This window comes from Arachis duranensis, chromosome 3 (genome assembly GCF_000817695.3).
Source record: "Arachis duranensis cultivar V14167 chromosome 3, aradu.V14167.gnm2.J7QH, whole genome shotgun sequence".
In the NCBI taxonomy this organism is placed as follows: domain Eukaryota; kingdom Viridiplantae; phylum Streptophyta; class Magnoliopsida; order Fabales; family Fabaceae; genus Arachis; species Arachis duranensis.
Window position 1 is genome coordinate 2,964,388 of NC_029774.3, and position 21,645 is coordinate 2,986,032.

General features: G+C 30.2%; 1 protein-coding gene and 1 non-coding gene across 2 annotated transcripts; one reads left to right on the forward strand and one right to left on the reverse strand.

The window, feature by feature from the left end:
• The first annotated feature begins 9,518 nt into the window (after nucleotides 1-9,518).
• TRNAS-GCU (transfer RNA serine (anticodon GCU)) lies at nucleotides 9,519-9,600 on the forward strand. Its single transcript has one exon. It is a non-coding gene; the product is annotated as a tRNA-Ser (tRNA).
• Nucleotides 9,601-12,632: 3,032 nt separating this feature from the next.
• On the reverse strand, nucleotides 12,633-15,313 carry LOC107477143 (transcription factor MYB83-like). Its single transcript, XM_016097107.3, has 2 exons — nucleotides 14,964-15,313; nucleotides 12,633-13,492 (listed from the first exon to the last, which is right to left on the reverse strand). The coding sequence occupies exons 1-2, from the start codon at nucleotides 15,236-15,238 to the stop codon at nucleotides 12,769-12,771; spliced, it is 999 nt and encodes a 332-aa protein (XP_015952593.1). The 5' UTR covers nucleotides 15,239-15,313; the 3' UTR covers nucleotides 12,633-12,768.
• Between the last annotated feature and the right edge of the window lie 6,332 nt (nucleotides 15,314-21,645).

Consider the following 21,645-nt stretch of genomic DNA (forward strand, 5'->3'; position numbering starts at 1 on the left):
AAAGGGTTTAATTTTGATGGAAGAGAGGTTTGAAGTGAATGGCAGTGTGGTTGGTTTCGGAAGAGGGTATCTGATTATTAGAGATGTGGAAGCCATGGATGAAGAGTGTTATCACCTTGTTGAGAATGAAAAAAGAAGCTGAATATAAGTTGAGATAGATTGATATATTGAACATCGTATAAAGTCAGCAGAATCCACATGTCATGGTTTTGCAGATTGCAGCAACTGCTAGCTAGCTATCTCTACCTCTGTTTTTGGTTTCTATATATTCATTGTTTCTTTTAGTTGGTTAAATTATTAGGCTTATTATTGTTAGCAGTGTCATCAATAGTCATCATATTATTCTTGTTAGTTATTTCGGTATGGCTAGTGAAGCTGCCTAGTAAAGTGTTTTGTATTTATTCTAAGTATGCGGTGTGATGAGGAGGATTTGTGTAAAGCATTAAGGAGTAAGGACCTTTGAGTATACTAAGGAAAGATACATAGTAAAATGTTAAATTTGATGAAGCAATGCAAGATAAAAGTTTTAGACCTTTGTATTACTTTTTATTGGGTATGTTTAATACAAAATGTTAAATTTATTTTGTTTTCCCCTCATTTTGTGTGCACCATTTTTAATATCATAAGTAAAAGATACACATAAATAATGTACACAACTATAATATATATAATATTTTAAAATTTTAACGAGTATAATTCTCAAAAAATTTATAAGTACTAACAGAATCAAAATAATAAAGACGTAATATCTTATAATAAATATTTAGATATATTAAATAATTTTAATTAATGTTAATTAATTGTAATATATTTTCATATCTTTCTTCAAACTCAAATGACAGTCACTTGAGTTTAAAATTTATTGAAAACAACAAAATAGAGAAAAAAATATATAAAATAATAGAACGGAGGCAGATAGAATGCTAAAAGAAAGTGCAAATGGAGCTGTCGGAAGAAAGTGCAGATGAAAATGCTACATGAAAATACAGACGGAACTGCCATAAAAATACGATAATTTTATTGGAAGCAAAATAATTTATCCTCTTTAAGGAGGATATCATGGCTCTGATATCATGTTAGAAAAGGTAAGAGAGAGCAGTAGAGATTTGTGTATATTCAAGTAGTTATAGAATGATATTTATAGATATTAAGAAAATCAAAATAATAAAGACGTAATATTCTATAATAAATATTCAGATATATTAAATCATTCTAATCAATGCTAATTAATCCTAATATATTCTAACAAAATTAATATGTTTTTGAATGATTTATTAGGTATATAGAAAAATTATATTCACAATTTTATGTTTGTTAGAATCTAATATCTATTTAAGGATTTATCGTTGGTCGATTGGTTGCTGCATGCAGCAGAATTTGAATTCTCCACATTTATTTAAATCGACGAGTGAGTTAATTACTCAACCAATGATGGATTTTGTGAATAATGTGAACAATAGGTCAAAGACAGAACACTAAATGTGCAGAAAAATAGAGAGAGCAAAAGACAATGATCAATGAGTGAAAAGAATGTAATATTCTTCTTATATTGCAAATGAGAATGATGGATATATATACACACACAATAGGGCTAAAATTATAGCTCATTATTGAATGGTGAAACTTGAGTAATTCTATGATTGACAACATCTTTTCTGTACAGCAAGGCAAAAAAGATGTTTCTGGAGTTATGATGGTACAGTTCCTGATAAGGATGGAATTGTGCTACTGAGTTGTAGGTTGGTTTTGGGTGATTATTTCTTTTTGTCTTGTATTGGTTTTATGGTGTGGTTTGTTAGCCCCCCGCAACCTGGAGATTGAAAGATCTCTTTCAATCCCAGCTTGGATATGTTGACAGTGAAAAGGCGTGGTGGCAATGCTTTAGTGAAGACATCCATAAGTTGGTTGGAGGAGAAAATTGGGAGGAGGTGCAAAAGTCCAGTTTGAGCTTTTTCGCGAACTAAGTGGCAATCCACTTCGAGATGTTTAGTTCTCTCATGGAAGACAAGGTTGGCAATGATGTGGAGGGCGCTTTGATTATCACAGTATAGCGTGGGTGGGCGAATGCAGTTGATGTTGAGAGCCTGAAACAAGTTGAGTAGCCATAGTAATTCTTTGGTAGTTATAGAGAGAGCTCGATACTCCGCTTCGGCTGAGGAACAAGATACTGTGTCATATTTCTTGGTTTTTCAGGATATGAGAGATTTTTCAAGGAAGAAGTAATATTCAGTGGTAGATCGGCAAGTGTCGGGGTAGCGTTCCCAATCGGCATGACTAAAACTGGAGATTTGGAGGGGGAGTCCCTCGGAAAGAAGATGCCTTTGCCTGACGATCATTTTAAGTATTTGAGAATACGGAGGGCTGCATTAAAGTGAATTTTGCTTGGGTTATGGACAATTTGGCTCAATTGTTAAGTAGCAAAGGTAATGCCAGGCCTGGTTATAGTGAGGTAAATGAGGCGGCCAATGAGCCGTCAGTAGACAGTGATATCATCAAGGGGTTCTCTAGTGTTTTGGCTGAGGTGAATGGAGTCATCCATTGGGGTAGACCAGAGTTTGGCAACGGTAAGGCCAGCATCAATGATAATGTCTAAACAGTATTTTTGTTGGCAAAGGTAGAGGCCAGCAAGATCCTTAACTTTGAACTTAGAGTCTAAGGCAGTCTTAACGGATTCAATCTCAGAAACAGAGCTACCAGTGACAACTATATCATTGACATAGACAAGGAGGGCAGTAAATACTTTACCAGATACTTTGAAGAACAGGCTGTAATCTGTCAGGGTCTGCTGGTATCCACACGAGAGTAAAAATGAGCTGAGCTTCTCATACCATTGTCTTCCTGATTGTCTAAGGCCATACAAAGACTTTCTTAAACGACAACACTGACCAGGCTTGGAAGGTGTCAAACCAGGTGGCAAGCTCATATACATAGTTTCAAGGAGGTCACCATGGAGGTAGGCGTTGTGAACGTCTAACTGGTGCAGTGTCCAATTATTGATGGAGGCGAGAGCAAGGAGGACTCGAATGGTGGTGATCTTTACCACCGGAGAAAAGGTTTCGAGGTAACCCATCCCTTTAATCTGTGCATACCCTTTTGCCACCAATCGCGCTTTATGGCGTTCAATGCTGTCGTCGGGCTGGCGTTTGATGTGATAGACCCATCGACAACCTATGGACTTCACATCAGCGGGAGTGTCGACAATGTCCCAAGTCTGATTTTGTTCTAGGGCCAAAATTTCAGCTCGCATGGTGTCACACCAACATGGCTGAGTTTTGGCATCTACGAATGTTCATGGCTCGGGTTCTATGGAGACGGAGAAGATGAAGCATCGGTGATGGAGTGAGACTCATGTATACAAGAGTGAGTGTGAGATTGGATGCTGGCATCTTGAAGATGGTTGGTGCGGCATTGTGAGAGAGAGATTGCAATAGTAGTCTGCTAAGTTACGTGGCGGTGCATGGATTTTGTTGGAGCGGCGGGGCTGGGAAAGTGATTAAAGAAGGAATTGGACTTGTGTTTGTGTGGGGGAGGAGAGATCCATCGTTGTTGGTTTGAGCCATTGTGGGTATTCGAATTGTGCTTGATGAAAGTTAGGATGTTGCTAAGTGTGGTGGTTGTTGATTGGGTTCTTCAAAGATGGTGGGTGATTGTGGAAGGATGTTGGGAGGGTTGGAGGGGTTTTGGTCAGGTTGAGTTTGTTTGTGAAAAGAGAGGCTTGACTCAATAAATTGGACATTTTTGGAAATGAAAATCTCACGGCTGTCTAAGTCTAGTATGATGAAGCCTTTTATGCCGGTTTTGAATCCTAAGAAAACACCTCTTCTAGTATGGGGATAGAATTTTAAACGGTGATTGGTGAGGGTAGAGGCATAGTATAAGCATCCAAAAACTTTGAGTGAGTGAAAATCAGGTGGTTTATGGAAGAGGAGTTGAAATGGAGTTCTGTTTTGAATGATTGGTGAGGGAACTTTATTTATTAAGAAGACAACATGGTTTACAGTATAGGACCAAAAGGATGGGGGGAGGCTTGATTGGAACATTAAAGCTCTAGCGACATTGAGTACGTGTTGGTGTTTGCGTTCTACCCTTCCGTTTTGTTGTGGTGTTTCGACACAAGACTTTTGGTGGTGAATGTCTTTTTTGGCATAAAAATCATTAAGAAGGAATTCAGGGCCATTGTCGGATCTAGTGGTTTTGACATTGGTGTCAATTTGATTTTTGACTAAGGCGATGAAGTTCTGAATTTTTATGCCAACTTCTCCTTTTGATTTTAGTAAGATTATCCAAGTAAATCTATTAAGATAATCAACAATAGTTAGAAAATATTTGTGCCCATGTATGGATATTTTGAAAAAAGTCCCCAAATGTCTAAATGTATTAATTCAAGTGGTTTGGATACATTATTTGTACTCAAAAGAAAAGACAGTCACTTTTGTTTTGCCATATGACAAACATCATAAAATTTCATTGATATGTGGATTAATAAAAGGAAATTGAAGGTGGAGTTCTCTTAATATTTGGTCCAAGAGGTGGCCTAGCCTACAATGCCATACATTGCTATTTGTGATTGGGGTTGTGATGAAGTTGTTAACATTGGCTGAGTTGGTGAAACTGTTAGTCCTAATGGATTTTTGTGGTTGCAATTTGTCGGATAGGTAGTACAATCCATCTCTCAATTTAGCCGAACTAATCATCTTCAAGAACTTCGCATCCTGTATTTGGAAAAAAAATTCAGAAAAGATCAGTTGACATGAGAGAGTTGTGATTAGTTTAGAGATAGATAAAATATTGAAGATGAACCAGGAATACATAAAACGTTGTGCAAAATTAGGTGTGGTGAGAAATTTATTGACCCACAATAGCGTGCAGTGATAATGGAATTGTTTGGGAGGTAAACATGTATCGGGTTGATCTTGTGGTGCATTTGGAAATATGATAATAAAAAACAGATGTGGTCAGTGACTCTTGAATCTAGTATTCATTTGCCACTGTTGTGTGAGTTTATAGAAGGTGTGTTAGGTGATAAATGGGATGAAAAATGAAAAGAACAATATGCAGTGTTTGTATGCGTAACAGTGATACCAGACTTGGCCTCAGATGACCCATGTTGACTTTGTGGTGTGGATTTGTCTGCAAACTGCTGCCCATGAACATTGTGGAGAAGAGCTAAGAGAGATTGATATCGGGCTTGTGACAAACTAGGCCAAGAAGTTAGGTAGGTCTCTTCTTTGCTTGATTCGGTTCTACTGAGTTGTTGATGTAGGAAATTAGGGTTGGCGGCAGTGGCATTGGTGTTGGAGGCGGTGGAGCTGCTGCGATCATTGAACCAAGGACGGTCGGGGTAGCGTAGGTGGCCAGGTGGATAGCCGTGCTTGCCGTAGCACTCGTCGACGGTGTGGTCAGTTCGCCCACAGTAGACGCATACTTTTTCAGCTCCATTGCGTCCACCATTGGTGATGCGTCCGCGGCCACGCCTGGTATTTAGGCGCCGTTGTGGCATGATGACGGTGTTGGTAAGGAATATGGGCTCGTCAAGAACATACCGCCTCCTTGGAGTTGGCATTCGCGTTGAATCACCATGTTGAAGACTTTGCTTTCCGGTGGGAGGGGGTCAAGGAGCAAGATTTGGGATCGGACGACAATAAAGCTGTCGTCTAGGCCTTTGAGGAACTGAATGATGAAGTTTTGGTCGTGGTAAGATCGTGCCGGGCATATGCAGGGTTTGACGGGACGGTAAGTGTCGTGCTCTTCCCATAGTGCTCGGAGGGTGGTGTGGTATTGAGTGATGGAGAGAGATCCGTGCTTGAGGTCATAAATCTGCTCTTGTAGCTCAGCAACACGGAGCAAATCTCCTTGTGAGAATCTGTTGCGGAGATCTTCCCAGATTGCTTCTGCATAGTCAAAATAAATGACGCTCTGAGTAATGGGTGCTGAGAGGGAATTGAAAATCCAGGAGGAGACCAATGTGTTGCATCTACGCCAGAAAGGGAATAGGGGGTCGTCGGTGGCTGGAGTTGAGATGGTTCCATCCAGGAAACCTATCTTGTTCTTTGAGATAAGTGCAATGGAGAAAGCACGAGATCATTGATGGTAGTTGTCGTCGGTGAGTGGCGGAGAGACGAGGACGGTAAAGGGTGTTTCACTTGGGTGAATATAGTATGGACCGAATGGTGATTGGGTGACATCAATTTTTTCTTGGTTGTTTTGAGACATGGTGTGGATGTGCAGCAGGCCCCTATTGGAGCTCTGATACCATCAAAGACAGAATACTAAATGTGCAGAAAAAATAGAGTATATTATAGAGATGAAATTACAGCTCATTATTGAATGGTGAAACTTGGGTAATTCTATGATTGTCAATATCTTTTCTGTACAGCAAGGCAAAAAAAGATGTTTCTGAAATTATGATGGTACATTTTCTTATAAAGATGGAATTGTGCTACTGAGTTGTAGGTTGGTTTTGGGTGATTCTTTCTTTTTGTCTTATACTGACTTTGTGGTGTAGTTTGTTAATAGGCTCTAAAATTGGCCCAATAAAATAAAAACACACTACACCTTTCAAATTATCTATCTAAATCTTAATATTAGGATAATCATCCGCACATATAGTAAATTGAACATCCAATATATCAATTGTTCACATTGTTTAATATTTTCATTATTCATCTATAATTTTTCATAAATTATTTCCTAATATTAATGCTTTATTATTTTTGGGTTTCTCGAACAACGATAAACAAATTATTGCCTGCCACACAGTAATGGGCTATCATCAAACCCAAAAATATCAGTCATAATGGCCCCCATTGATACCCAAAAGGACATTGCACCTTTTTTTTTCCATTTCATTCTTCAAATTATTTCAAGACCAAAAAGAAAATTATTCAAATAATTTCTTCAATAATTCTATCATCATTTATGGATATTACATTATGCATTATGATTGAACGATGAATAATTTCTACCTGCATACGACACATTCTTTACAAATTTGCAATAAGTTTTTTAACACAAGAAGACAACAGCTAGCAACCATGATAAGAATGCAATTGGAAAATGGAATCAAATGTATATATATAAGCCAAGCATAATAAATTGGTTAAATACAAAATGAACTGAGCTGCTATTGCCAACTGGGAGAACAATCAAGGTATTTCCTATATGTTTCTAAAATGAGTTAAATTATTTATTTTTAAGAATTATGATCAAATATAAAGTAATTTACAGTGATCAAAATACTTTTATATAATTATAATATCAAATTAAAATCAACTTCTACTGCAATAGTTAAAAAGGACGACTCAAATAAAAATGTCTATTTCATTTTTTATTAAAAATGTTTTTTGTGTTGTATTTTAATTGATTTTTGTATAATTTATTCGATACTTCTCGTCACATATTATTAAATCTTTTAAAAGATTTTCTTTTCAAAAACAATAACAATCATTTAGATTGGTTGATAACAAAACTCAAGTCTTCATAAAATTTTTACAAATAAAAAAATAATTAATTTATATTCGTTCGATATATAAAATAATTACTATATTATTATTACATTATAGATTAAATCCAAATTTAAATTTATTTTTATTTTTAATATAAGCATTAAAAATAAATAAAAATTTTAAACTAGAATTAATGTAACAATATATATATAATATTAATTATTTTTTTAAGATTCAAAAAAAATAGTTTTTTTCATTTTAGTCAAATAACTATTTATTAAAATGGACAAATTAATTAATTTATTCTCATATACAGTTTTTTTTTTAAGACAATAAAAGTAATTAATTGAAACATTGGTCGAGATAATTAAAGTTATTATTTCATTAAAATTTTAATTTAAAGAGAACTCTTAGTTAATTTTGGTATAGAAATGTTGAATTTGAAAGCATTGATAAAAATTATGTCGAATTTTGATTTATTTTATTTTTATTTAAATTAATTACTACATAAGTTAAATTTCTCTTTTAAAATTATATTCGAGCTTTAATCTAATTTTTAAAGTTTTAATTTACTCAATTTAATTTTTTAATTTGATATCTGTGACTCATATTAGGGTTTTAAGTGTTTTGTTAGAAAAAATAAGGTAAAAAATTTCAATTTTCACATCAAATAGTCGCTAGAAAGTACATCGTAGCAGTCGTCAATCCATCTCAACATGCTGTTAACGATTCCGTGAGACTGTGACAAAAATAAAACCAGGAACCATTGTGAGTCATAACTACTAAATTGGGAGACTAAATTGAATAAATCGAAACTTTCAAAACTAGATTGAAACACTAACATAACTTCAGAAATCAATATAAGTATTATCTCTTTGTTGACAATTAAATTGTTTTAATACTAATTAAGATCTAATAATGATTTATAATAAAAAAGTAGCATATTTTTGCAGCAACGAACCTATAGCAGTAATTAGAGATGTTTATAGATCCGATCCACAAATTTACAGTGTTTATCCGTATCTAATCCGTAATTTATGGATATAATCCAATCTGTAATAAGATGATCGGATTAGATCGAGTTTGATTCACTCTAATCGGATAGGAATAAATATGTTTAAAAGAGTAAAAAAAATTATTAACTTTTTTATAGAAATAATTTTTTTATATTTTTTATTTTATGGACATATTTGATATCCGATCCAAACATAAAAAGTGTAGATATCGAATATGATATGATGAGTTTAGTGCATATTAGATCGAAATTTTGACCATATCTGATCTGCAAACATCCCTAATAATGTAATTAAAAAATTTATAATGATTATACTTTTAACTAAGAGGAAGTCTCAAAAAAAAGTATTAAATACAACAATAAGTTAATCAAATATTAAAAGAAAATTGTACTTTAAATCAGTTGAACTTTTTTTTGCCATATATATATAAATGTAATAATAATAATATATATAGTAATTGTTTCATATGTCACACAAATATAAATATATTTTTTTGTGGACTTAAGAAAGGTTTTGTAAGCCCTTAGTTGTTATCGATTTTTTTGGTATTAGTTTTTTTATTATCAATTTGATTCATATATAATTCACATGATAAATTATTTGGTGCATGTTTCTTTTTTTTAGTGTGACATGCTTTTTTTGTATAAATAATGTTAAAAAAAACTAATAATTAAGCTCTTTTAGTTTTTGTGTTAGCCCAATTCAGTTTTTTTAAAAAAAATATTTTTAAAAATTTAATAATATGTGAAAAAGAACATTAAATAAGTTATAAAAAAATAATTAAAAATTTAAAATATAACACAAAAATATCTTTAACAAAAAATAAAATAAGCATTTTAACCGAATAGTTTCCTAGTTAAAATTAACATATTAATATATGACAACAATTCACAATAATTAAATTCTTTATCTATCAGAAATCATGCATAAAAGTTGATGCTACCAGCAATTATTTCAAGAAAAAAAAAATTCACTTTCCCACTTTAGCTATTTCAATTGTCAAGGCATAAACTATTACAAAGAAAGTTAACCTAAGAATGTGTTTTAGCCAATAACTGTCGCTTTGGCCGAGTGGTTAAGGCGTGTGCCTGCTAAGTACATGGGGTTTCCCCGCGAGAGTTCGAATCTCTCAGGCGACGTTTTCTCTGTTTTACTCTTTAATTTTTTGGTGATATTACTTTGATTTCTTTGTGGCTATAATGTGTTTGGTTTGAAGTTCTTGGCTTTTTGTACATATAATGATACTCATCCACTGATGCTGTTGTGAACTTTTGCTAGCTAAATACACGTAATAGATCCAGGTTTTATTCAACTTCAGAAGGGAGATCGTGGTTCATCATCATTGTGAATCTTTGCACTAATAGAAATTGTACCAAGTTGCCTGAAAACAGTGTCACTATATATACCAATTGCGCAATTATGGAAAAAGGATCATGATTATGCTGCTTAATGAGTGCTTACAGCACAATACACATTACCATTCTTCTCCATTATTCTTGCACAAAGGAATCATGCAACCGGTGAATGTCTCTGATTTCCGTTCATTTATCTCATAATTACAAAGGAATTGAAGTATGAACAACGTGAGTGTGAATTATTGTAAATAATGATAACTATAAATAAATAAAGATTTAATTATTCCGTTAAAGTGTTAAATCTTGTAATTTTATCAAATTTGTAACTAGATTTTTATATTTTTTTTTTCAGTTGAATTTTTATACTATTTTTTTATAATTAAGTTTTTATTAGTGTAAAAAATATTAAAATTAACGAAATATTTTTTTGTAAATTGAAGGTACTTATAATTAAAAACTTAATTAGATCTTTATTGATTATATATTTTTTGAGAGAAATATTCTGTTAATTAAAAAACTTAATTTTAAATTAAAGATAATATAAGAATCTAATTAAAAAATATAAAAATTTAATTGCAAAAAGGAGATAACAGGTTAGGGTGATAGAGTCTCACTAAATAAAGGTATATACCCAAAATGAAACTTAAGCATAAATTAAGTCTCGGCATAATAAGAAAGACAGAGATCTAATCTAATAATAACTTCCTCTAAAATGGGTTTCAATCACAATCACAAGCAAAATCATGTCAGCATGCACCATCATCAACTATTGCATATTTTATCGCTACTACTATATTTAAAAAAAAAATAACAAATTTTTAAATACACTCCATCACCATTTTCTCTAAATTCTACTATTATTAAGATCTTTAAATACTTTAATTTGTCCCATGAAAAAACTTACCCCTTAATAATAATTAATAACAAAGATGTGTTTGATACTTTGACATTAGAGTAGATTGGATAGTTAAGTTGCATAGGGGGTTAGGACATCGTACCCTTTCTTTCTCGTTCGATGACAAGTTCAAAATAACCAAATGCTAAAAAATCAGGGAAGTGAAAAAATCTTCAAAGATTGAGAAATCTTACACTCCTTTGTTATTATTATTGTTATTTATACTATTATCAAATGTGCATTATTCTAAAAGTTATTTTATATATATATCTTATAATGAAATGTAGCTAATTATTTATACAAACCCGGTTAAGTGTTAACTTTTGACTATCATTATTATTATAGCATATAATTAAAGTGAGTCAAAAGTAAATTATTAGGTAAAGATAATAAGTAAAAGTTATAATCACTAGGTTCTAGTAGCTACTTTATTTTTTTATTTTTATTTTTTTCACTTTAAATAGCACATGACCCTCACTATTTCTCTTCTCTTTTAATTCTAAATTACCTGGCCTCTTTCTTTATAATTAAGTTTCAAAAAATAATAAAATTGTATAAATGGAAAAAATAATCCCTAAAATGAATATGAAAACTAATAGTTAATAAATCATAATACTTAAAATAAAACCAGTATTTACAAATAATTAGTGCTATATAGAAACTATTCAAAGTTGACAAAAATATTCTAAACTTCAAAATCCTTTACATTTAATAAATATATTACATTGAGACCTTGTTTGCATGTAAAAGAGTGAAAATTTTATACGCTAATGATGGAAATTTAGGAGAATATATTAGTCAACCTGCTGGTTCATCATAATTTAAAGTTTATGCTACTTATTAGGAGAATATATATATATTTGTACTTTGTTTCTAGATCACAATTACTTTTCTATTATTGTTGGATGGAATCTTAATATATATTTTATTCTAAATGAGTACTAATTATAATAAAATGAATTTTAATATGCTTAAGTTTATAATAGTTATGATAATTATATAAGTACGGTTAAAATTAAAATTATATTTTTTTTATATTTTAATTTTAATATTATTTTTTTAAATACTAATTAAAACTATCATAATCATTATAACATAGACATATTAAAATACATCTTATAATAACACACAACTGTTAATAAACATCAGTGTCTAAAATTTAGTCATTCTTGTGTATTATCTGTCATGATTGATGGGGTTGCTAGGTTAAAGTAATTCACAAAGACATAAACACGTGTTAATTATGGCATGGCACGTTAATTTTCCAATGGAAAATGATACCTTAAACCACTCTCTGATCCTTTTTTCTTGTCTCCGTCCATAAGCACATACAACTTGTCATCTCAAATTAAGTTGCTTTAAATTCACTTCATGATAACTATCCATCCGGAAGTAGACTTATATTGCTAATTTAACGTTAGCACTCATGATTTGTCAATATTATCATATTTATCTATCTTTTATTTAGAATTTGAAAAACCAAGATGAAGTAATAATTACTCTTGTTGGAATTCAACCGTGTTAACCCAAACTAACTTTCATATAATAATATGATTAATGCCAAAGATAATAGTCCGGTTGAAATTAAGTAAGTAACACTGATTAATTAAAGTAATTCATCAAGTTTATACACACAACCATGACGCAAATCTGATGGTTGCTTCAAAAAGAGATTAAAGGGGTGGTTAGTGGGAAGAGAGTTGTTACTACAAACAAATAAAGTAACTAATGAATAACAAACTTATTATCGCTAATGCATGATGAACCATTTTAATTTGTACACATATACATACATCTAGAAATATATATTACAATGACTCACAAAATATTATTGTAATTCACTACTACTATTCTATTTCATAATAATATGAACTCTTTTTTTTTTTTTGAGTTATTTCATAGCTGATGCCTTGGCTTAGCTTTTTAATGTGTGAATAATTTGCTCATCATCATATATATCAGGTATAGTAATAATAATCACAAACCTACAAATATTACAAGGATTGATTGTGCCTAGCTATATTAGTAAGATGAAACAATAATGATGATTTGGATCATCAATTTGAAAAATCAGCAAGAAAGGGAAAAGATGTAACATCTTTCATGAATTCTTCCAAGTCCCACTCTCCCAAGGTCAACTCTTCATGAAACAAATTCTCCACCACCCCACCCTTCATGATCTTGTTGTTTATGTCATCAAAGTAATTAGTATTGTTATTAATGCATGCACTCTCCAACACTTTTAGGTTATTATTATCATGGTCAGAAAAAGTGTTAGTATTAGTATATGTATTATCCCCTACTACTACTTCTTCAGCCCCAAGATTATTAATATTATTATTATTATTATCTACACCCCCAATCACACCATTTTCCAAATCATAAAAGCCTTTGTTGTTGAATCCATTAGCTGGTGGAATGTTAAGACCATGATCTAGCATAGGCAACCTGTCAATTATGGTGTTGAGAACTGTGTTTTGCATTGATGATGATGATGAAGAAGAAGAAGAATTGAACACTAGTGGCATAAAATGAAGATGGTGTTGATGAAATTGTTGTGTAGTAGAATTACTATTAAGCCCTTCTCCTCCTCCTACAATGTTGAGGTCTTTGTTGTTGTTGTTAGGGTCATAAGAGGAATAATCATGATCATCGCTTGCATTTGGTGAAGTAGTTGATTGCTGCTGCTGCTGCTTGAGTCTTTTCTTGATTGTTGAATTCCAAAAGTTCTTGATTTCATTGTCGGTTCTTCCAGGTAAACGCGCAGCTATTTGTGACCATCTTTAACATGCATGTTTAAATATCAGTAATAATAATAATAGGGTATGATAATTTACATAACATATGATATTATTATTAAGGTAGACCATGATATAATATATAATTAAAAATTATTATATAATAATTTAATTAAATATATTAAATTATTTAATGTTTTAAACTAATAATCTCATATTAAAATAACTGTACAGTAAATTTTATCTTATTTATTTATTTATAATGATACAGAGCTGGAGTATCTTTAACTCGAAGTCAAGAGGCAGAAAGAACCATAACGCGAATAAAATTTTATTTATTTATTCATTATTGGGTATGTTCTACACTACAAGCTAGAAGGAGAAGGAGCCGCCCTAATTTAATGCATGTTGTGCATGTATTTATATTGTTCAACTTTGACATTTGTGGCGTTTCTTGGACTAATATATACACACAATCATATATTTTGACATCCGAAGACTACTTGTCTTATCGTATATATATTTTTCTTATTTAATTTTATCTTTCAATTAAAGCATTTTATAAGATTGAGGTCGCATTTGTAAAAATTTAGGATGTGTTTGATTTTTATTTGTATTTTTTCATTTTTAAAATTTTATTATATTTTTCGTTTTTTAATAAAATTATAAAATACAAAATATTAAAAATAAAAATGTAAATTAAATGTATATTTAATTTTAAAAAATATTAAATAATTATGTTTGATAAATTCAAATAAAAATAAGTTTTAATAAACATGTTACAAAAAAATGTATTTGATAAATTTATTTTAATATTTAAAATAATTTTATGCTAGATAATTAATAACTTTCTTAAACAATATGAATAATGGACTTTAAAATTAGTCCAATTCAAATAAAATATACTATATTTTAAATTACTCACTTAAATCTTAATATTATAATAACCATTTCTACACATAGTAAATTGAACATTTAATATATTTATTGTTCATATTTTTTAATATTTTCATTATCTACATGTAGTCTTTCTTTTTCATATCTACTATTCTTTAATTTCTTGGTTTCCTATTTAATTTCAGAGTAGGTAGTGGCTAAGTTTCACAGAGACACATTTGAAGGATTTCTTCAAAAAAAAAAAAAATGGTGGCATGCTACACTAATTAAAGACCAAAATATTTAAGTGTATTTTTTTTTCCTACCCAAAAAATTAAGCATTTTCACCTTTAGATGGTTAATCAAATGAAATGCAGAAATTTATATGAAGTAATCATAAGTACTAAGAAAGAAACTCAGGAGCATGAACCTTATACTATTCAATTCTTGTATTATTTTCAAATATTAATAATGCAAATAATTAAAAATAATGTTATTAATTAGAGTCATATTATGTTATATATACGTATACATGAGAACCCTTATTAGGTTGTTATATATGTATATATATGGTAGTGTGTTTTACATACATTAGTTTTTTAACTATCGACTTTACATAAAAATCGAAGAATAGATACCTGTTTCCAAGAAGGGAGTGGAAATGGATGATGAGTTGTTGTTCATGGGGAGAGAATGCACCACGTTTAAGGTCAGGTCTGAGATAATTGATCCATCGAAGGCGACAACTCTTACCACACCTTTGGAGGCCCGCATTCCTAGCAATATCACTCCAACAACCTTGTCCATTGTTCATCATGTAGTTCATCAACTTGTCATCTTCCTCCGGTGACCACAACCCTTTTCTCAACTTGTTGTTTTTCGATGATGATGATTGCTCACTAGGCTTCCTCATTCTTCTTCTTCTTCCTTGGCTATTGTAGATAAGAGAAGAGATGATTTATAGAGAGATCATAAGAAGAAGAAGAAGCTTCATAGTGATGGGCATAATGATGATGGTGATGGTTGTGGGGTTTGCTTACAAAATAGGGAATGAAAGAAAGAAAGAGAAGAGAGGGTTTGGTTGGTTGATGAGTCAGTAGAAAACGGTTTCGAGAGCGACTTCATAAGAAACATTGGTGTCGTCTTGTCTTTGACTCCATGCTCTTATTATTCTCTATTTTTTTCTTCACTCACAAGGTAATCATCATACGCTGCCACACACTCTTTTTTTTTATATACTATTTTTGTGTGTGTATATATATACAAATATACATACATATACATATACATATATGATATATATCAGTTTGTTTTACAACCAAGCCAAGTTATTTGCTTCCATTTTACATAATCTACCCTGCCTACACGTGTGATTTAAGATATTCAACATATATTTATATATCTATATTATTATCATATAGAAAAAAAAAATCAATGAACGTAACCCATGTTTATTTTTTAGGTTTAATTACTGTATTGGTCTTTATAGTTTCGTGAAATTTTCAATTAGGTCTCTATATTTTTTTTCTTTTTAATTGAGTTCCTGTACTAATTTTTTTTAATTAAGTCCTTCTTAGTAATTGGCTTAATTTTATAGGGACCAAACTAAAAAAAATTGATATAGAAACCTAAATAAAAGGAAAAAAAAGTGTAGGAATCTAATTAAAAAAAAATTGATGTAAGGACTCAATTAAAAAAAAAAGTATATAGACCTAATTAAAAATTTCACAAAACTATAAGGACTAACAGAGTAATTAGACCTATTTTTTATTCATAAAATGTCTTCAATTTCAATCCTCTATATGTTTAATTTTGAAAGAATTATTATGTGCTTAATTTAAAAAAAAAAATCAACTATTTTTCAGCTGATCTAAATCTTATATTTTAAACTTTAAATTATAAAATAACTGAAATTTAAAAAGTATTTTTATAATAAAAAATTAATTAATATTAACTACTTCAAAAGTTAGCTTTATGTACTTTATCTATTTTTATTATAAAAAATATAACAATTAGTCTATTATGAGATAAATCACAATTATCCTATAAGCCTCTTGACTCTTGTTACTTTGTTAATTAATTTTTATGTGCATAAGAACCACAAGCGTGCTTTGTATACAAACAATCAAAATGCAGAAAAAGTAATACAGACTCAAAATAAAAATGTGTATGGGAACATGAAATAATATATTCTATACACCCCTTTTGTTCACTCATTTGTGAAAAGTGACAAAGAAAAAAAGAATTTTGGAGGTTTCTTCCGTCCTATACTTTAATTTTATCATACATATTATATATATAGGTCGTCTTAGATCAGCAAATCTCTTATAAAATACACTGAATCCAAAATTCCATAATCATCAGCTGGTGGGAGTCATCATAAGAAGAATTTTGAAAGCAATCACAGCCGTTTAGTTCGATGATATATTATAAGAGAGAAGTCACTTCTATATATATATGTTGATTGGTTGTTAAGTCAAGAAGAGGTACTATTATCAATTTATCATTATTATTGATTATTAATATCAATGTATATCTTGTACACTAAATAAATATACAATAATGTTAAGAAAACAAAAAAGATTTATTTAATTTAATATTTATTAATTATTGTAATAATTAATATATATTAAATAAGACAAATTTTTATTATTTTTGATTAATTTTTTTTGGTTATTTAAATATCTATTTATAATATATAACAGTTAATATAAATTCTCTCCACAATGAATTTAAGTCACCTTTTTTTTGCTAATAATACCACATCAACAATTCTAATGACTTGGCAAAAGATGAAAATCAACCAATCACTATTTAGTAAAATGTTTTAAAAAAATTAAAATAAAAAATTCTTATATATTATTATTCAATTGAAACATCAAGTACTAATTAAATGCAATAAACATACATTAAAAGTGTCATAATAATACTAATTATAAAAAATTTCAGTTACAAATATTCAAATTCTACCACTTATACATATTAAGATTCTTACTACTCTTTATTTCTTAATCTCTCATACTAATTGTCAAAAATTTCTTAAATTTAATATAACATTTTTATATGTTTTTTATTCTCATTCATTTATTTTTTTAATTATTTACAAACAAAAAACTCCAAAAGAAAAAGACAAAGTGTAGCCATTAATGTAAATAAAAAATATAAAAAAATAAAAGTGTAGTTTTATATAATTCTAATATAAATAATCTATATCTTTTCTAAAAATAAATAAATTTAAAATTTATTTATAATATGTTTTCTAAAATATTTTTAATATAACATCTATTATTATATAATATAAATAATCTACCTCTCTTCGTATTGCGCAAGTCTTACTCTAATTTTTAATAAGTATAACTATAACGACTTTATCTTATTAAGCTAGCCAATTCAATATATATATATATATTGAATTGTGTGTTACATTTTCACCTACCAAAAATAAATTAAATTATATAAATAGCAACATATTATTCGTAGGATAATTAAAGTCTCATTTTGGCTGCGGATATAATAAATGGGTGAGTAACACATTTAACATACATATATATTTATATATGGAAGGTGTGATTCTGCAGAAGAGAGAATGCAAGTTTTCATAAACAGTAAACTAATAAAGAGAAAAAGATGAGTAAATTGTGATTGAAGGAAGATGATTATGTTCATTTTAGGTTTTGTCATAAAAAGCTTATTTTGGTTTTGTCATGTATATTCTCTTTTTTTTTTTTTAAACAAAGGTGATGAATTGAATCATTTGAGGAAAAAGAAGAAAGAAATGGTGCAACAATAAGATCATTGACTTTTTTTACTTTATCTTTTTAAAGCATATTTAAGGTACAAATATTTATACATGAAAAAATAATGTAGACTGAAATTTTTTTATGATACAATAATCAGCATTATAATACCTCCTGCAACACAAAGTTGAATTAATTTTTTAAGAGTGTGGGTCATATTATTGTGGTTATTATTTTTTTATTTATTTTAAAATAAGCTTCTGAAAAATCTTCTATGTTTATAATAGATGATTTGTGATAATTAAAGGTGTGGGGTTTAAAACCTCACTTCATAACACTTATCAAAATGGCATTGGATGAATTTGAAGAACAGTAAAAAGATCCTCTACTGCTATGCATAGCTGGTAACCAAAAAAAAGAGATTATTTTTTTTATTATTAAAATAATTTTACATTATTATTCATACCCTGACCAATGACAAGGCCCAGATCCAATAGTACGTAAAGGCCCAATCCACAAGATTGGCCTTTCCCCGCAACTCGGGTTCGACACAGGTTCTGCCACAAAGAAGTCGGGGACGAAGATTAGTTGACAAATAACACTTATTCAAATAAGTAATTACTCTTAAAATCTCTCAACTCACTTTCAGGAGCCAAATCTCAACCTCTCTAAGATAAAGGATGGTTATCCTCCTTAAAAGGTAAAACCACTCCAACGGTGATTATGAGTTCATCACTATAAGTACACTAACAACTCTCAGCCTTTGCTGACTTAGACATCGGAGTGTCTTTGTAGGTACCACTCCCTTTTCCTTCCTTCAAATACAAGTCGGACGAAAGTATACGCGGGATCAAGCCTGAAGGCCTTCTTCCCAAGACGATTGGGCCAATCTCGCAAGTCCAGTCTATCAATCTCCGATTACCCAACGTAACAATTATTATTTTTAAAATTTTAAATTTTTAATACAATCAATTAGTAAGTAAGACTTAAATTTAAATCTGATTTTAAAATAATGTGAAAAATGTGTCTTCCCTTTATCAGAATAATTTATCTGGATAAGATATTTATTATGATTGTTCTTTTTCATTGCAACCAACCATCTTAATTGTACTGGATTCTACAGGCTCAGAAAGGATAGAAGAATTGTCAAAAAAGTTGCCACGATAATACAAGAAAAAGTGATGAAATCAATCAATTGCATTTATCAAAACAGCAACACTTCCCAGAGGGTCCAAGTGAAAGAATTTGGATGATATTATTCAGTCACAAAATCATGAAGTTCTGGAAACTACACAGTAATGAAATGTGTCACTTCATGATTTGCTTTAATTTTTGGTGTCGATTAAGGAATTGACACTATGGCAAGGCGATATATATAGTTGCTTCCTAGGTAGAAAAATAAATAACTTTGTTGAATTACTATGAATAATTAATGTAAAATATGTGGAAATGAAAAATTTATTGGCTGTTTATTAAAAAAAAAAACAATAATGCATGAAAATTAAAATAAAAAGCTTAGGACGGAAAATGAAAAAAAAAAATGTCCAACTCAGTTTCAATCTATGTCGTTAGCACAACATCATATTGCTTTGACTTCAAATAATATAATGATTGATCACATTTTTGGCAGATACTATAGGCTCTACAGAAAGATGTAAAAGGATTCATGTCCACTATCCTAAAAAACATCACGTATATTCACATAAGAATTATTGACCCTTGTTTTAAGTTGCTTCAAAATGCATCCATTAGTATCAAATTTGTAGAAAGGTATAATCAAGGTATGCATAACACTATATACAAACTTGAACATGTAATGACTTAACCTCGTTTGAATTTGATGATGCCACATATATACGTACAACTTTGTTGGAGATTAGTAGCTAGCTAAATTATTAGTCACAAAACTCCAAAATTTCAAAGGCTTCTTCATTACACGCTTTCTTAAGCACCTTTTTAATGTTCCATTGGCAAAACTTTAGGCCTTATTGTTCAAGTTGATTACCTCATAAATAAGCAAGCATGACTTTAGTTAGATGAGAGTGGGTCCTACTAACAACAACTTACCATTACAAACCTAGTAATAAAGTAAGAAAAGTGCAACCACCAGAGTTAACGGATTGTCTCTAATATTAGTGGTGGTTATATGTGCATATAGAAGGAACCCATTTTCTTAGTTTATTATCATATCATGTCAAATGAAATTAGTCATAGAAATGACAGATTAAATTATTCTAAAGTGGGGTGCTTAGTAAAGTAAAAAAATATAGTCTACTTACTCTCGAATTAAAGAATTAATTTTTTATAAAGTGAATAAATTAATATAATAAAAAATAAAACTTAATCACTTTTAAGTTAAGATAGAAAAACTCACATATAATAAAAATTATAAATTCAATAATAATCAACTTTTTATTTTATTATTTTACAATTTTCTGTATTTTAAAAGATATATATATCTAAAATTTTGTTAAGATAACAGAATTTCCTAGCAATTGAGCACATACATGATTCGTTAAGTTGTTTTAAAATGGAGAAATGATTTTTTGTTTCTATAAACTGCGGGGCCTCAAACAAATTTGTTTCCCAATAAACTAAATATAAAACTAGACCCAAGACTAAAATAAAGCTAAAGCCCAACCCCAAAGCCGAAGAGTGTAATAGTGAGAGGGTATTATCCAGTAATAAAATATTTGTTAATATTTTTCACTTTGGTTGGTCGAGTGGTCACTCGTCCGCTTAAGCAAGTGTCAGGGTTCGAATCCCGCTTTGTATATGCAACAACTTATTGGTCAATGACACACCCTTAAATAGAGTTCGGATTTGCAAAGATTCGCACTAAAAAAAGTATAGTATAAAGCATAAAGTATAGTATAATTTCCTATTGTATCCAAACACTTCTTTCCTCTTATAATCGATCGGTACTATATTTTCATACAGTTGTAGGAACTTCGATCACACAAGCTTGGAACAAGTTCAGACCAAAACAAAGCTGAATGCTGAAACAATACTGATTTACTTTTTGAGTTACATGACGACACATATTTAGAAACTCAACTATCTTCATTCGTTCAAATAATGATATTGTACGGTCTCCAAAATTTGACAAAACATACAACTATGAATAAAGCAAGCTGTGCAACAAACAGACACGGTGAAAATTCTAAAATAAAAATGAAGCAGAGTTATATCAGAAAATTTTGGCACCATTGCCATACTTTAAAATATAACACAGTATCGCTAATATAGTGCCATATTTGTTATGATATCACGACTTACTCAGGATTGAAATCTTTTATTGGAGTTGATCCTCTGAGAGAATTGCTGATTCCCTTTTTGCTTTTTTGAACAAAGAATTATTGACGCTGCCAGTGAAGTTGAAAAGGAGAGATCAAGAAGACTCAGAACTTCTTTCATCAATTGATTATGAACTTGCTAATTGATTTTCTGACAGGCAAAGCACAAAGATCCAAATAAATCTTTCGTCAATTGATTAAAAATTGGCATCAATTACACTATAAAGACCGACATTTTATCACGTAAAAAAAGAAGGGGTCTTAGAATCAGCAATACCAAGATTGTC

Coding starts and splice junctions, on each gene's coding strand:
- LOC107477143 (XM_016097107.3), bottom strand. CDS start 15,238: ATGAGGAAGCCTAGTGAGCAATCATCATCATCGAAAAACAACAAGTTG. Junction 13,493..14,963: donor CACTCCCTTCTTGGAAACAG/GTATCTATTCTT, acceptor TGCATGTTAAAG/ATGGTCACAAATAGCTGCGC.